The sequence below is a fragment of the Oreochromis aureus genome, linkage group 23 (assembly GCF_013358895.1).
Source record: "Oreochromis aureus strain Israel breed Guangdong linkage group 23, ZZ_aureus, whole genome shotgun sequence".
Lineage (NCBI taxonomy): Eukaryota > Metazoa > Chordata > Actinopteri > Cichliformes > Cichlidae > Oreochromis > Oreochromis aureus.
Window position 1 is genome coordinate 18,197,929 of NC_052963.1, and position 18,453 is coordinate 18,216,381.

General features: G+C 37.9%; 1 protein-coding gene across 9 annotated transcripts in view; it reads left to right on the top strand.

Annotated features, from left to right (window-relative positions):
- The first annotated feature begins 270 nt into the window (after positions 1–270).
- Positions 271–18,453, top strand: part of LOC116312279 (dextranase-like) — a 75,959-nt gene continuing 57,776 nt past the window's right edge. For all 9 annotated transcript variants that reach the window (XM_039607366.1, XM_039607368.1, XM_039607373.1 and 6 more), the window contains exons 1-4: positions 271–492; positions 2,086–2,229; positions 2,669–2,794; positions 2,890–3,059. In XM_039607366.1, the coding sequence (XP_039463300.1) occupies positions 417–492; positions 2,086–2,229; positions 2,669–2,794; positions 2,890–3,059 (516 nt within the window). In that variant the 5' untranslated portion in view covers positions 271–416. The remainder of the gene's footprint in view (positions 493–2,085; positions 2,230–2,668; positions 2,795–2,889; positions 3,060–18,453) is intronic.

The window sequence follows — 18,453 nt, forward strand, 5'->3', positions numbered from 1 at the left end:
GTGAGAGGTTTATTCTTCATGTGTGAAGACAAACAAACAGCATTTAAATACTTCATAAACTTTATAATCATCTTAAATAGCCCTCTAAGTCTATACGATATAATATGTGGTATATCATTGATGTATTAAAGTAGAGCTGGTATAAAATGTGGCTATTAGCATTATTGAAAATGTGCTTCAGAAAATGACCTTGGTCAGTACAGTTTGATTTCCTGTACTTATTCTGGTGACACCTCTGGACACACCCTTCAGGGTTTTTTTTTTTTTTGGTTAAGTTTTTTAAGTCTCACTTTCGGTTTGTCAGTGTCGCAGTTTAGCTTCCCACTCTTCCGCTTCTCTGATATATTCGAAGTTTAATTTCTCTCTAGTTGTCTCTGATATTATTAGCCGACTCTCTCTTGTTCTTCGTCTCGTTTATGCCGTGGTTTAAGAGGATGTTACGATCCGTGGGGTTAGGAATTCTTCTCTTAAGCGTGGAGTTGGTCCTTTCAGGTAAGATGGACACTGTGTGAGTTTGTGGCGTGAACAATGGCGCAAAGCTTCATACTAACCGTGTATGTTTTATTCTTAGTGTTATTTACATTTCGCCACCGTGTTAATGGTAATGTAAAGGAGTGGTGGGGGGTGTTCATGGCGAACCAGATGTGTCGCTATTCTTGAGCCATTAAACACGAACCAGGAAATAAAAGAACTTTTTATTAGTAGTTTATTAATAGTGTAAGCTGGGGTCTACTTTAACTGGTGGAAGATTAACATAAGAGTTCGAGTCAAAAGATATATTGATATGATAAAGATGAACTCCCAGGTGCTGATTAACACCTAATAGTGTGAAATGGAAGTTTTTAATGTTATGACGCAAGCAACACGCTTCGGGACGACGCCCAGTAAATAGCTGGTGAAACAAAAAAGCACAGAAATAGTTGAAATATTCTTCATATTTATTTCTGGGGTGTCTGTAAAGCAGCTAAAAAGACACATCTGTTTCACCCGTCAGTCCAGCACCGATTAATCTGCAGCACCGGATGAAATTAGAATAAAACCGGTCCTACTTTGGTAAATCGTCCTGCCCGTATTATAATTTGACGGTGACTTCTGACTAAACCTAACCACCTAATCATAACAAATATTCACAATGGGTTAAAAAAAAAATGAAGTAAATTTGGGCTTCTGTTGTGCGCATGCATAGCGTATGCGCAGAAACAAGGGGTAGGACGGTTTGTGAGGTAGGATGGGTTCCAAGAACACCGGCAGCGGCCATTTTGAGGTCATTCATTTCAAAACGATCCCATCATTTGTAGGCCCAGCTCGCTCGCTCGCACAGAAAGTCCAATACAAGTATTTGAATGTGTTCATGAGAGTTTTAGGGAACAGTAACATTGATTTTATGATGTTATATATGTTTTATAATGTCTGACGAACCGATAATGGGATTGTTCCTTTGTGTGGACTTACCAGTACACCCCTGAAAAAGAATAGAACTCAATAGTAAACTACATTAAGCAGTATTTTACTCTAAGATCAACAAAACAGGAGCACAAGATAGAAGATTTGTTGTCAATCTCCTTCAGTGGTGCACATTTTGTAACAAATCTGTGGTAATTCAACTCTGTATGCTGTACTCCAGTATTCCCTGCTATGCTACAGTTATTGTTTTGATGTTATCAAAATGCTGTTTTTGTGTATATTTGGGGAAGTTTAGATTTTACAGCCAATTAATCCCAATCCCCTGGATTTCCTAGTACCAGAAAACCATCAATAATATTCAAAAGTACCTTATATCTGTTATATTGAAATCAGTTGAATTCATTTAAATGTGTTTAAATGTGTTAAAATGTAAGTATGTTTTGCTGATGATGCTTAAAAGCAAGCAAAAAAGACAAAATCTGATAAATGTAATTATTTACAGTGCTCCCATATAAACTGGGATCATCATTAACATCTTTTACAGCATTTTGCAGATGCCACACATACAGCTAAACTGTGTTTGTTTAGTTCTGCAAATTAGTTTTGTAAACAAAATGTTTAGTTACAGAACTAAATATGAAAAATCATGTTGATTTTGGTTTTATTTTTCCATCGACAAAGATTCCTACGAGAAAGTGGGAGACAAAGTAGTCCTATCTCCAGGCTCCGTGTCTGATCGCATCACCAGCATAACGTGGAAACACGGCCCGGACATCGCTGTGGAGTGGTACGGAGGTGACATAGTTCCGTACTGGGACTTCAGAGGTACGTATGTTCAGGATTTAACATCAAATGCATGCAAGATAGTGGCTTTAGATTTGAAAGATCCTGGATAAATGGGAAGGCTGTCCAGAAGGACATCATGTGTGGAATCTGTGCCAGATCAAGAATATGGATCAATAAGCTTGTGCATCCAAGGTTTATTTTGAAGATATGTTTTTAAAAAAAAATCTTGATCCCCAAATGAAGTGGGATCAAATATAGCTAAATGGACTTATCTGAAAGAATTGAAAATCCCTTTTAAAACATTTTTTCTGTCATTGTGCTGTAATGAATTAACTTCTTTCATGGATTTGATGCATTTTAAAATTATAAATTTATGCTGCACAGATAATTGAATTACCTTGGTTCATTACATATATTTACTAAAAGTCAATTTAAATAATTATCTAATGTGTTAATTATGTAACTGTGATGTTTTTAGGTCGGTGTGAGGTGAGTACTTCCACTGGAGCGCTGACCATCTCAAACCTGACTGTAAAGGACAGCGGCATGTACACAGCAGAGATCAACAACAGAGTCATGAGTCCGACTAAAATCACTGTTATCTGTAAGTGGAGGAAATCAGACAGAAGTTTGCTTTGACTCATTTTTTCACCATATTTAAAATAAAAAGCTTGTTTGTTTGCTGTCTTTAATTATCAGCTGCTGTCCCCAAACCCACTGTCTCCAAATTGTGCAACCCTGAGATGACCATCTGTACTCTCACCTGTGAAGCCAGCATCACAGATGACACCAAACCAGTCACCTATTCCTGGATGATAGGTGATGGGCAGACACCTCAGTCTTCAAGCAATCAGCTCAGAATAGCAAAGGTAAAAACAGGATCTGACTGTTCACATAACACGTCAGCTGCTCATTTTTTTCCCAGACAATTTCTCATATAAACCACAGTATTAAAGCAGTGCCTAAAAAATATAGAAAACTTCAGACATCAGAAAAAGAAATGAATCTAAATATTTTCAACAATTTTTTAAAAAAAATTTAGGTTTATGTACATTTGTCATTTTAGGCATTATAAGGGAATTTATTTGTTTGTTTTTTGTTTCACCCATTTTTGATCATTGACATCTTTGACATTTTTTATCATTATTTAAAGTTTTAGGAAAATGGCAATAACAAAACATAACCAATAAAAGTAAATAAATGACCACAAAAAATAAACACAAAACACTAGAAAAGTAAATAAAACACGTTTTTTCTACTTTTTACACAGTAGCTGAAACAGCCACTCTTAAAAACCAAAAATAAAAAATATTAAAACAAAGCCAACACAAACAGCAATAATTACATTTACAGTTTTCTATGTACCAACATATTTTAAAACACAGTGAACAACATAATCTCTGTTTTATACTACTCGAATAGTTTACCTGGATTATACATATACATGCTTTTTAAATATTTGTCCAGACCCTCAGGCATTTTTAGTGCATGTAGTTTAATAAACAATCAGTTCATACCTAACATATGAAGTCAGGGTCACTTTATTGGGTACACTTTGCCAATATTGTTTTGGACCCCTTTTTGTCTTCAGAGCCTTCCTGGCATAGCTTCAACAAGGTGCTGGAATCGTTCTTCAGACATTTTAGTCCATATTGACATGATTTGTCCCCACAAAGGTGCTCTGTTGGACTGAGATTTGTTGACTATGGACACCATTTGAGTACAGTGAACTCATTGTCATGCTCAAGAAACCAGTTTGAGATGATTTATGGGAACATACAGGAGTGGTGAATACCAGATATATAAAAGCAGCAATCGAGACGAGGATACCTGATATCTTGAGGCAAAACTGGTATTATGAAATGCTTAATATTAATCTTTTTATAAAGTGCAGAATATTTAAGCGAGAGTTCCAACTGCAAAATTATGTGTGTAGTTTAAATCATTCCACTTGTTAAGGTTTAGATGTGGAGTTTTTGATATCCTAGTAGCTACATGCAGATTTTATGCATATTTTAAACGTTTATGTGAACTTCGGAGCTTGGGTAACATGGACATTGTTGGGAAATCAGTTTTACCCCGGTTCTTTTTTATTCCTCGGGCTCCCAGAGATGGCACCGGACCCAGTAGTCATTTTTACAAAACCTTTATTCATCTTTATTCATCTTCATTTAAGCATGCACTTCTAGAAGGGAAGACGAGGCCGGTGTCCCTCTGAAACAATCTTCACCCCTTTGTTAGTTCCAGGCAGCTTTATAGAGGCGACCCCATCATAAATTCCCCATGGTGTGCTGGAAACTCTGTCTCTGTGTGTATGCACGAGCACGTGAGTGCCTGTGTGTGCGCGTACCTGCGTGTATGTGTGAGTGCACGTGAGTGAGTGTGCATGTGGATGTGTGAGTGTATCAGTTAAAACACTGTGGGTATGTGTCTCTTCCTAGGGGCCATAAATACCATCTCCCCTCCAGACCACAGTTATCAAGTTAAATGTTGAGACCCCCACACAGGTATCCTCTGGGGAATTTCCACTCAGCATTAACTCCTCTTTGTCTTACTTTCACAGTTCAACTGGGGAGGGTCTCCTAAGATCTACTCCTAAGTTCATGACACAGTCAGGCCTTTATTTATATCCAGGGCAGTGTCAGTGTCTCTACCATAATTCTACATTCTATCTTAACACATTTCTAAACTCTAAAGCAAACTAAACATTCCTACATGTCTAAACTCTAAAATAAGCTAAACATTTCTACAACATGAATGTAGTCATTTTAAGTTAAGACAAAAATATCTGTCTGTGTTTCAGGTTGAGACTAAATGCTTATAAAATATAGACAGTGTGTAACTCTAAGGATATCATTAACAGGGTAAAATTAAAAATATTTCTAAAGAAATTATGTCTTTATTTGGACATGGGTGATTTGTTGACAGATGTATTGATTTATTTCTCCTTTTTGATACTGACAATAAAGTGAAATAAAAGTGGATGGAAATGGCTGGTCTTGCACACTTTTATTTTACATTTTCTGAAAATATAGTTACATTTATCAGGGTGTATGCAGGCATCTTTCAGCCTGTCCCTGTGCTATTGATGTAATCTGTTTTTCACACATAGACAAGTGTCCTGTAATCTGTTTAAAATCTAATGAATGTGTTTGGTTTATGTGCTTCTCTCTTTTCTCTTTAATTCTAGAACGATACAGGATCTGTTGAAAAATCAATCAGCTGTCAGCTGGAAAACCCAGTCAGCAGTGAAAGGAGTGACAATATAATCATTTCATTTGCAAGTGGTGAGTTATCACACCAATACGTATCAGTGACAGAAAGTGTTTCTTTTGATTAAAGATGGATTTTACAGATATTTAAAGATTGGGATATATTGTTTTGGTAATCAGTTTTATTAATTTATTCTTTGTTCTTTTATTTTTGTAGGTGTGTAACAGGGCAGCCCTTAGCGGCTGGAAACACAGTGAGATGGACTAAGGCAAGTGCAGTGGAACAAAGTATTTATTTGCCATACAGCTCTCCTTACAACAATTCACTTGAGCTTCTTCACAGCACAATATATCCTCCTCTAATGACAACCAGCAGCCTTAAATATCTTCAGCTGTCACAGACCAAACCATTATTCCACTCTTAGGTAAATTCTTAAATCCCAACCTTCCACCACAGTATACAATATATCAATTAGAATAAATAAATACATAAATACATTTCACATTTTCATATTAATAAATATTTCACACTTTAATGTTACACCAAACCCAATATTATAAAACCCAGAAACCCAAGCACAAAAGATTCACCACACTCTCTTTACCAATGGTCTCTCCCGGAACCTTTAAATGGTGTCTGGACCCCAGGGAAACATTTGCCCAAACACCTTGAAGAGGACACAGGCAAGAAAGGTGAGTAATCATTATCTTACAAACACTTATTTGCGCCACTTTCCTTCCTAGATTTCACACACACATTTGCATTAGTTTTCCTTACTGGTAAACCTTAATCATAATCTCAATCACCATTCTTCTCTCCTGACAGACAACCACCACATTCCTTGATGAGGAGCAGCTGTGCAGGATCTGAATCAAGGCTACCAACTGATTTTAAAATTCCCAATAAATAATCAATAAATATTTAAACTTCTTGTGTGCAAATGTTTTACTGTGCAAATCCATGCTTAAAGTGCAATGCTAAATAAAGTGCTTGATAAGGTGCTTTTAATAAAGTGAGAGGTGTGCTCTAAAGTGCTATACAGATAATATAATACAAATAAATGTAGTAAGGGAGTCCTCTTCCTTACATTTCCTCCTCCTCTCCTAAGCCTTGAAGTGCTTTAGTCCTCTGTCATCCTAGATAAACAGTCAGCAACCACATTTGACTTCCCTGGCCTATACTGGACCGTAAAGTCATAAGGCTGCAGAGACAGGTACCATCCTGCAATGCGGGCATTCGCATCCCTCATGCGGTTCAACCACTGGAGGGCACGATGATCCGTCTCTAATGACAACCAGCAGCCTTAAATATGTTCAGCTGTCACAGACCAAACCATTATTCCACTCTTAGGTAAATTCTTAAATCCCAACCTTCCACCACAGTATACAATATATCAATTAGAATAAATAAATACATTTCACATTTTCATATTAATAAATATTTCACACTTTAATGTTACACCAAACCCAATATTATAAAAACCCAGAAACCCAAGCACAAAAAGATTCACCACACTCTCTTTACCAATGGTCTCTCCCGGAACCTTTAAATGGTGTCTGGACCCCCGGGGAAACATTTGCCCAAACACCTTGAAGAGGACACAGGCAAGAAAGGTGAGTAATCATTATCTTACAAACACTTATTTGCGCCACTTTCCTTCCTAGATTTCACACACACATTTGCATTAGTTTTTGAGATCTCCTTTTGAGATTACAATATAATAGGCATGGATGCACAATAGTAATGCTCACCAGGGTAACTTCTGACAGTAATATCAGACATTTATGCGTTAATAAAACAGTAAATCTAAGCTAGGTAGAGACTTTAAAAAAAGACATAAGCCAAATGTTGTCAGTCTACTTTTTAAGTCTTAATATTGTAATGCATTAATTAATTTTGTAGTGAATGTTCATGCGATTAAAAACATAGAACATCATCTGCATTTGTTATTATTTAATTGCAAAAAGCACCCAGCATAAACCACAAATTTATGAGTAACAACAATGCAATGCAGAAAACTGCAATACTGACATAACTGTGGAAGGAACAAAGTATCTCTCTTGCTTGTTTCTTTCTTTCTTGCATCTTTCTTTTAATGCTATGATCCTGTTGTGGATGTAGTACTTTATGGCAACCCAGTCTCTGCCTTTCTGAGCTGCCGGCTCTGCTTGGAAGCAGCAGTCACATTCCTTTTTACCTGGTACTTTGCAGCTTGTCATGAAATGAAACGTGCCGCTCAACAACCTTCACTTCATCACTTGTCCACTTGCTTCTCACCTTCCCAGCTGTCATAAATGGAAACAAAAGAAAATATCTTAATGTGAATGCAAGAAAAGATAGAAAATATTCTAGTTTATAATGTGAATGCAAAATGTTCTTAAACCTTGCTTTCTTTTGGAGCACTTTAAAGGAGCAATAATCACAATTCATCATACTTAGGTTGAAGGAATTAAAAATGGCTATGTGAAGAACTAGAGGTGTAATTACATCTGAAGTACAGCATGAAGTCACAATCCCTCTCTCTGTGTTGATCTCCAGCCATAGACTTTGGCTTGGTTTACAGGCAGTGCACAACAGCACACCAAGCAGTGAAAAGATATTGCTTATTGCTCCTTTAAGGATGCTTGGAATGAACCATTTGAAGTGCTGTGTTCTGCTGGGAATCAAATAAGATGAAATGATTTATGATAAAAACTCTCAATAGTGTCATGTCGGAAAACAATAAACTTGTCCTTTGATCACAAGAATATTGACCTAAAACTTTTTGTATTTGGGTGCCTTTACCCTTCTTGGTGAAGTGTTGCTAATGTTTTTGTTGTCCAGGGTGGTTGATGCAGAAGTGGCCTCCATGTTGACCAGGGCAGCTGAGTAAAGCATGTGGCTTGGGACCCCAAAATTTTTGGTCCTTAAACCTTTCAAAAGTTACAGTGAAATATGAGAATTAATGCACACAATAGGTTTGTTTCCTTTTTTCTTTGCATTCTAGGCAAAGTCAGCGTTGGGCAGTGTTTAATTCTACATTTGATATGTATATTTCACATGTGAACATAATCTACTGATAATCATCACAGTGTAATTGTTCAAAATCAGAGAGAGAATTATCGTCATCATGCCAACCATCCCTGCTCTTCAGTTTCAATGTAACACACACTAGAGTTGTTGGTCCAACCACATGAGAAAGTCTACTAAAACACACTCATGTCCTTCACAGTTTAAAACAATATGAGGACAATGTAACACACACTACAATCACTGGTCCTACCATATGAGGACTTCTACTTAAACACACTCATGTCCTTCACAGCTTAAAACAATATGAGGACATGACGACTGAACACATGTAGAGTCCATATTCCTGACTTCTAACTTGTCCTGCTGTTGTCAATAAAAGCTCTAAAGCCAACACTGATGTAAAGCCATCTATTTCCCCAGAAATCCAATCATGCAAACTGATCAGCGGGAGGTTAAATGGACAAAAACGTGTAAAAGGACAAAAATATCAAATTTAGTCAGAATAAAGATCAAGCTGATGCTTTAAGGGAAAGTTTGGACTAACAAATGGTATAGACAATTACTTTCTCCTAATACTAATGTAGATTTGGGGAACCTTTCACTCAAACTGATTGTTTTAATACAATCAAAGTGCATTTCATTCATGCACTAGGCCCAACTGACTCATATACTTGATACCAAATACAAAAAAATGATGTGTAACCTGTTGGAAGAATGAAGTGGGTATGACACTCACCAATTGGTCTGAAGGAAGTTGAGACAGGACCTCAGCACTTGGTCTCTGCAACAAAAGACAACAATATAACGTCAGAAACATTCTCTAGTATAAATCCCGACTAGATAATTAATTACAGATCATACTTGTATCAGTGAACATTATTCACAGAAGGATCTGACTTCCTTATACCAGATTCTATAGAAACTTAACACTGTACAGCTCTGCTACCCAACAATATGAGGACACTGCAACACACACTAGAGTTGTTGATCCAACCACGTGAGGAAGGCAACTGAAACACACTCATGTCCTTCACAGCTTAAAACAATATGAGGACATGACGACTGAACACATGTAGAGTCCATATTCCTGACTTCTAACTTGTCCTACTGTTGTCAATAAAAGCTCTAAAGCCAACACTGATGTAAAGCCATCTATTTCCCCAGAAATCCAATCATGCAAACTGATCAGCGGGAGGTTAAATGGACAAAAACATGTGTAAAAGGACAAAAATATCAAATTTAGTCAGAACTAGAAAAATTTGCATTTCCTGCGAAAATGCAGTGTGGATGCTGTAACGCTGAAGCTGTCTGCTAAAATTAGCTGAAAAAGCTGAAAAGTTGCAAAAAATTGTAATAACTTTGCAGAAGCATAAGAACTTAGCAAAAATGTAAATACTTAGCAGAACTACAATAATGTAAAGAAAACATAATACTTGACAGAAATAAAATAACCTAGCAGAACTTAGCAGAAATATTGTAACTTAGCAGAAACATGATAACGTCTCAGAAATACAGGAATTTAGCAAACATGGTACAAGATTACAGAGATACTTTATTTAACCAAAAATACCTAAACATTGCAGAAATTCTGTGATTTAGGACAAATACTACAACATAGCAGAAATGCTGTGATTCAGCAAATATACTATGCTATGGCACAAAAAGAATGAATTTGCTCAAATACTATGATTTTGCTCAAATACTATGATTTAGCAATAATACTAAGATTTGGCAGAAATACTATGCTTTGGCACAAATACTATAATTAATTACAAGTACAATAACATAGCAGAACTATCAAGATTTGGCAGAAATACTATGCTTTAGTAGTAATACTATGATTTGGTAGAAATACTATAATTATGCAGAAATATTATATTTACCTCAAATTCTATAAAATAGTAGAAATAGTATGATTTAGCACAAATACTGTATTTAGCACAAATACTGAAAAGTAGCAGAAGAACTATAATTTAGCAGAATAGTAATAACTTACACAATTACAAATATGGATGCATATTGAAACACAAATGCACAGAGGGGCACCCACACACAGGATCTAATCCAGTCAACCAGTCTAACTATATTGACTATGTGCACGAGAAAATGCTAACTTCCTGGTTTGAGGCCGGATGTGGGGTTGCACATTTCCGGTAGCTTTACTTTGCGTAAATCGCTACTGCGAAGATATACTCCAAAATCATGTCCAAAACTTGAAAATGGAAAGATTGCGTTAAGTTCCAAAGAGCAGAAGGTGGGAACACTCACCACTGTTGTGTCACAAAAAAAATCTAATGATAGATTTTGACGTTTAACCACTTAAGCCCCACGTCTCTGGTACCGGGGGCAAAAAGGAGGAGATCACGTTTAATCGGTTATAACGCGGGTTGAGAAATATAAGTCCAGACATGTGTGGTATCCACAGAAACCTCATAATCTCAGCTAAAATGTCATATAAACCATTTCTACAACCACCAAACACACGAAAATAAGCGCGATTAAACGAGCAGTTACGTAAATGCGCAGAAGTCCGCTAAACAAACAAAACCGAACCAGAAATTATTCAGACTTCATATAAGTAACCGGTTAAAGATAGGCTGGTTAGCTCCCAGAGCTATCACTGACTCCACACACCAAGTTTCACCACGATCAGACCAAAATTCACTAAAGTAGCCGCAAAAGAAGACCACAAAAACACACAGCGGCGCAAATGCGCTAAAACAGAAATTGGTTTACCGTACCGATTATTTTCGCCGGTAGCCGGTAACCACGTGATTGACGTTTAACGAGTTTAGATCGATTGGTTGTTTGCATCACTCAACACAAGCAGAACTGCATCACTGCAGCATAAGACACATCGTCCACATTCAGAAGCACATCTCTGTATAGTGACTGGTCTTATTCTTTAAACAGGCAAATGTTCAGCATTCAAACTACAGGTGAACAACAGTCACAGATGTTTCCCGTTATGTCCACACCTACACAGCATGTTAACAAACCGTGAAAAAAGCCACACAAAAAATGAACGATTGCTGGTGAGGGTTTCTATACATTAGTATGTATGAAGGGTATGTTGTGACTTACCTTCTAAATTAAAAAGTGCAGTACTGGATGTCCACGATGTCCACGCATCAAAAAACATAAAATTGGCTACTTGATTTCACCCATCGCTGGTTATTTTTAGAACATAACACCGCAATAAACGAGGGACAGCTGAGAAATATAACATTTGAATCCCTTTTCTCCTTTGCTCTGAGGCGTGGGGGCAAAATATCGACAAGTCCGTGAACATCATTTACAGATATATTGGGTAAATGACCAAGACATCTATAGAAATGTAAATCGACGCTTAATTCATTCATTTGGTTAACTTCTTTTGGACATTAAACAGGGCGCGAATAGGACACCGGAAACAAAGCTCCACACAGGATTTTCCGCACCGGAACTAGCATATGCTATCGTGCACATAGTCAATTCAAGCTAAATCCTACAATAAGTTGCTGCCAAAAAAGGGTTGGGTTCTCTCTCTCTCACTAAACACACTAACACACACACCAACAGCAGCAGCAGGGGCTGTACAAACAGTGTTTCCTTTATGTTTCTAGGTGGGTCAAAAGGTCTGGAGCTGCACAATTTGAATCCACCAATCAGAGAGGCTGTGTACTTTTTCCCGCCAAAACAGGTGCACCCTTGCACACATGGAGGAACATAGAGAGAAAGCGTTTTTTGCTGTCTATTTCTCATGTTGAGGATTTGAATGCCTCAGCCCACATATATGATTGGCTGGCTGGGAAGCCGTGCAGGCCCTGATATGTAAATTTGAATGCCTAAGTCCTCACAGAGGATTGGCTGCCTGGGGACCTGGCAGAAATATATAGAAATACTATGATTAAGCATAAATACTACATTTAGCAGATATACTATATTAAGCAATATAAATATCCTATAAAAATCCTATAAAAAGCAAAAATACTGTACTATGATTTGGTAGAAAAACTATAATTAATCAGAAATACTATATTGGGCAGAAATACTATATTTAGCACAAATATTATAAAACAGCAGAAATGCTATGATTTAGCACAATAGTAATAAGTTAAACAGAAAAATTGGAAAAGCAAAATGGACAGCTGAAAAAATGCTGAACATGCTAAGGGTCCTTCAAATATACTTGTTAAATGAAAAAAAATCGGCAAAAAAATATATAACAGCCACACAATCACAAATATGGACACATATGGAAACACACATGCACAGAGAGAGACACACACAAGATCCAATTCAGTCAACCAGTCTAAATATATTGAATTTGAATCTTACAATGAGATCATCCCATAAAAAGTCTCTCTCTCTCTCTCTCTCTCTCTCTCTCTCTGTCACACACACACACACACACACACACATACACAAGATCCAATTCAGTCAACCAGTCTAAATATATTGAATTTGAATCTTACAATGAGATCATCCCATAAAAAGGCTTTCTCTCTCTCTCTCTCTCTCTCTCTGTCACACAAACACACACACACACACACACACATACACAAGATCCAATTCAGTCAACCAGTCTAAATATATTGAATTTGAATCTTACAATGAGATCATCCCATAAAAAGGCTTTCCTCCAGAATTGCGGAAGTTTCCCATTCATTTCAATGGGACAAATTAAAGGAAAAAAACGTAATATTTTAAAAAGTATAATAGTATAAAATACCAAAAGATATAGCCATCATTAGCAGAAATAGCAGAATAGTTTAAAATTTGAATGGTGAAAATCGGCTGAAAATTGTGGAAGTAGATCCACGGCGAAAAACGTACGGAAGCAACTTGAAGAAGAAACAGGAACTCAATAGTGTGGATGCTTAAAGCATCCACACAATAAAGATCAAGCAAATGCTTTAAGGGAAAGTTTGGACTAACAAATGGTATAGACAATTACTTTCTCCTAACTGAAACACACTCATGTCCTTCACAGCTTAAAACAATATGAGGACAGTGTAACACACACTACAATCACTGGTCCTACCATATGAGGACTTCTACTTTCCAGTTGGAGGTTGAGACAGGATGGAGGGACAGCAGGGAAGTAGCTGGCACAAATAATTCTATAGGGCTTTGGAGCGTGATGTCACGGGAGGTGGGCCACGCCCCCTTCCGCCATGACAGTAGGCTAGACACAGGATACAGCTACAGCTATGGCTCGTACGTGATGTGTTGTCAGTTGCAACGTTAGATCACACGATCGTGAAGGCAAGAAGCTGGATAATGGGCTCTCCTTTCATCGTTTTCCATCCTGGAGGCAACGTGAGGGACCCCATGTATCCGATATTACTAAACAAAGACGTCAGGCTTGCATTGCAGCGGTGAGACGAGCGGATCGAGTTCTGTGCAATCCCCAGCTTTTGTTGGTTTGCTCTCCGCATTTTCTTTCGGTGAGTTCTAAATTAATTCTAAATTAATTCATATCACTCTTAAGTGTTAAGTGCCTTTAAGTGTTTTTTTTCAATGTGCTGAGGTCATAGATAATGAGATAAAACATGCTAATGTGTGATGCTGCAGAACCACGTCATGTCATCATGTCGACTGAGTAGCTTATGATTTAGCATTATTGCAGGCAAACCAGCATATGAAATGAATGTAACAAATCCAGACTGGGCACCAACACTGCACATGGGCCTCTAAAAACATACTAAATTGCTCTCATTGTACACTAATCCGCACATAACTTCCAGATGAATCACACACCTGTCATGTGCACTAATTTGATCTTACAGGCTTTTATTATGCAGCTGCAGAGTCTGAAGGTGTGCCCCGTGCAGAAGTAATCGATGAAGATCAAACAGAAGAACAACAACAAAATCACCATGTCATGGAGGCAGTGGACAGCAGTTGTGTTGGACAAGTGGAGGTTGAGGTACCAGCTGTAAATGTGGACAGTGGCGATCGGACAGCATCACGGAAGCTAAAGGGCAGACGAAGCATTGTGTGTGCAATGAACAGGGCAGAGCAGAAATAAACACAACACTGCTTGATAAGATTGTTAAGGTTTGCTGTGTTTTGGTGAATATGTGCCCCAGTGTGGTTGTCAAACCAGCGCCAAATGAAACTTGCTCTTGTTGAGTATTCATAAAGCTGTTGTGTTGCATGTGTGGTTCATTGTAAATAATTGTACTTTGTGTGAAGTAGTTTCAATAAAGCAGAAAATAATATCTTTGTTTGTTTTTTTATTCTTGATCTGTTCACAAGTACATAAAAATGAAATGCAAACTATTTACATGGCAACACACAGCTGGCATCAATCTTGAACCACAAAATGAAACATTACAGGCTATTTAGAGCAGCACGTTGTTTGGAGAAGTGTTTCCCAACAAGTTCAGGAAGACACACTTTAAGAAAGAAGTCTTGTTCTTGCTTTAAACGTGGTTCCCAGAAATCCACATCAGGGAAGATGCGTATCACAGCAAGGTCTCTCTGTGTCCACACAACGAGGTCACAGTGGTTGGAGTGCAGTTTCATTCAGTCGTTGTGAGTGCAGTACCTGAAACACACAAAAACCACTTTTAATAAAAGGTCTGTAATGAACCAAGGCTAATATAGATGGTTTGGGTGTACGTGCAAATCAAAAACTGTAACAAGGAAGTTGTTTAGAAAGTTATCAAGTTTAAACTGACTTACCTTTGTCTTAACGACAGCGTACTCGCAGCGTGGAGGATTAAAGACTGACAAATCTTGCACCCATCCGTTCGTGAATTGGATGTGCGCCTCCAGGGATTTATAATTCTTAAACTGGGTTGCTGTGTATGCGCTGACTCCACAGACAAGGTATGCGAAGATCGGGATAGGAAAAAGGCGTAGGTCGTCTGGGTTTCCACTCCGCTTCCTTATTTCATACGGGTCCACATTACCAATGCACGCAATTTTTTTCAAAGTACCATCTCTTGGCGTCTGGGCGCAATCGGTCGCGATACAGCCCTTTGTCTTTTGCGCTGATTTTGAGCATGTTTCTGGCAGTCCCGATTCCAACAATCCAGCGCTTGTTTTGCTTTCTAGCCTACTGACATGGCGCCGCGATCCCACAATGCACTGCGGCGTGACGTCAACTCCAAAGCCCTATTGACACAACAGGGAAGTGAGATCAATGAACTGAACACAACAGACTCTTTCAAAATAAAACAGGAAACATGGCATGAAAATACAAACGTGGTAATATACAGCCCTAACATAAACAACTTAAAACGATGTTAATAACGTACCCACCACCAAACATAAGAAACTCAAAAACCTTAGAATAACGTCAGAAACGCTGGGCCAGAGACCCAGACCGTGAGCGAATAACTATAATATTATTGATTGGTGCTAAATACGAAAACAAATAAACCCATCTAAAAAGGAAATTGATCAGTTTTTAGACAACATAACTCTCCCAAAATTATTAGACACTCAAGCAATGGCACTAGATTCGCCACTGACACCAGGTGAACTCCAGGAAGCCCTGATAAGTATGCCCAATAATAAGGCTCCAGGCCCAGATGGCTTTCCTGCAGAATTCTACAAAGAATTCTGGACGATTCTAACACCAGTTTTTACAGAACGTTGTTGGAAATCAAAGAAAATGGCAGACTTCCATCAAATATGAATTCTGCAAACATAAATCTCCTGCTAAAACCAGGCAAAGACCCTGTATATCCCTCAAGCTATCATCCAATATCCCTTATAAATGTAGACCTCAAAATAATCTGCAAAGCTCTCTCAAAGAGACTAGAGAAAATAACCCCCTCTTAATTCATCCTGACCAAACTGGATTCATAAAAGGTAGGCACTCATCAACAAATACACGTAGATTACTTAATTTGATAGACTACTCATACAGTAAAAACCTTGAAACTACAATATTATCTTTAGATGCAGAAAAAGCATTTGACAGAGTTAACTGGAAATTTCTATTTGCAACTTTACACAAATTTGGTTTTGGATCTTCTTTCATCAACTGGTTAAAAATATTATATAATTCCCCAACAGCTTGTGTCAGAACAAATGACCAGACATCCTCCAGCTTCTGTCTCCTGAGGGGCACCAGGCAGGGATGCCCACTCTCCCTTCACTGTTTGCAATTTTTATCGAACCACTAGCAGCAGCAATTAGACAGAATTCAGTAATTAAGGGCATAAAATGCAAGAACGTGGAACATAAAATCAGCCTTTATGCGGATGATGTGTTACTCTTTCTCCAAAATTCACAAACCAATATCTCTGGGGTGATTGAACTGATAAACTCTTGCAAGAATATCAGATTACTCAATTAACTGGTCAAAATCCACAGTCCTTCCGATTAACTGCTCCTTCCATAATTCCTCTTCTACTCCACTGCAATCGGAAATATAAAATATTTAGGTATTAATGTTTCTCCCAAGCTTGCAGATCTAACTAAATTAAACCATATCTCACTTTTAAAGAAAGTAGAAGGTGATCTGGCTAGGTGGAAATGTCTACCCATATCACTCATGGGAAGGGTTGCCGCTATAAAATGATGGTATTACCAAAAATAAATTATTTATTCTCAATGATCCCAACTAAACCGCCGCAAGATTGGTTCAGATCTCTAGATTCATATATGTCCAAATTCCTTTGGAAAAATAAGCCCCACGTATAAGCTTAAAAACACTACAAAAGACCAAGGATAAAGGAGGATTAGAACTACCTAACTTTCAGCACTACTTCTTAGCCAACAGGCTTCAGTTTATCTCAGGATGGCAAAAACATACCCTCTTAGATGAACCTTGGCTAGATGTAGAACAAGCACTTTGCAATAATCTAGAGATTTCAGATCTACCATTTATCAGCTCAAACATCCAACGACATGAATGCTTCAAAAGCATCAACATCAGCTCCTCTCTGACAGCATGGTGGGAGTTTCTGAAGCTGACTGAGTCTTCATTAATCCCATGCAAAGCGTACACCTATCTGGAACAACCCTGACATATTACAAAACAATAATATGATAAACTTTTCAGATTGGAGTAGTAAAGGAATCAAATATTTAGAACATATACTAGAAGGAACAGAATTTATTTCATTTGACAGACTAGTTATACAATATGGGATCAACAAGAAAAGATTTTTAGAATATCAGCAAATTAAATCCATAGTAAAATAGAGATTTAAACGGGTCAAGTTGAACTACAAACACCACCAAGTGTGGTTCAATTTCTTACTCTTAAAACCCCAAATTACTATCCAAAATATACAGAATGCTTTCTAAAACAGATGAATCAATATCACTTCCTATTGCAAAATGGGAAGCGGATTTATCAGTTAACTTTGACCAAAACTTCTGGTCTCAGATTTGCTTAAAAACTTTTCATCTAATTAGAAATCCCAGTCTTCAATTAATTCAATACAAAATACTACATAGAGTACACTATACAGGTCATCGGATGTTCAAGATGGGCTTTACGTCTACCAACAACTGCTCACACTGCCAAACCAATTCACCGGACAATTATATCCACGCACTTTGGTTCTGTCCACCAGTTCAGAAGTTTTGGCGCGAGATATGTGAAGACTTATCAAAGTGTCTGAAATGTAACATTCCAACTTCCCCTTTAGTATGTTTGTTGGGCAGCTTAGATAATGTCACTCCGGAAAAGAATATAGCCCATATGGTTTTCACTGCCCTATGCATAGCCAAGAAAACAGTCCTCATGAACTGGAAAAATAAAAATAATCTTAATTCTAACCAATATAGAAATTATCTATTAGATCACATTAGTCTTGATACAGCCTCTGCCACCACATCAGATCAATTGCTCTGGGCTCCTTTGATCAGCTCCATCACCTAGTGGGGTGGGGGTCATAGTTTGGTCCCACCTTCACTGTTGTGATTGGTGTGGGGTAGGGACAGGCTTAGGGCATCGGGGGTTCCCGGGAGCATCTTCCTTGGGGGCTCAACCCGGGGTAGCGGTCATGGCCAATTAGGGGCTCTGTTGGCTCTTAGGTGACGGTTTCCTCGTGGCTGCGTGCAGCAGGGCTAGGGAGGGTC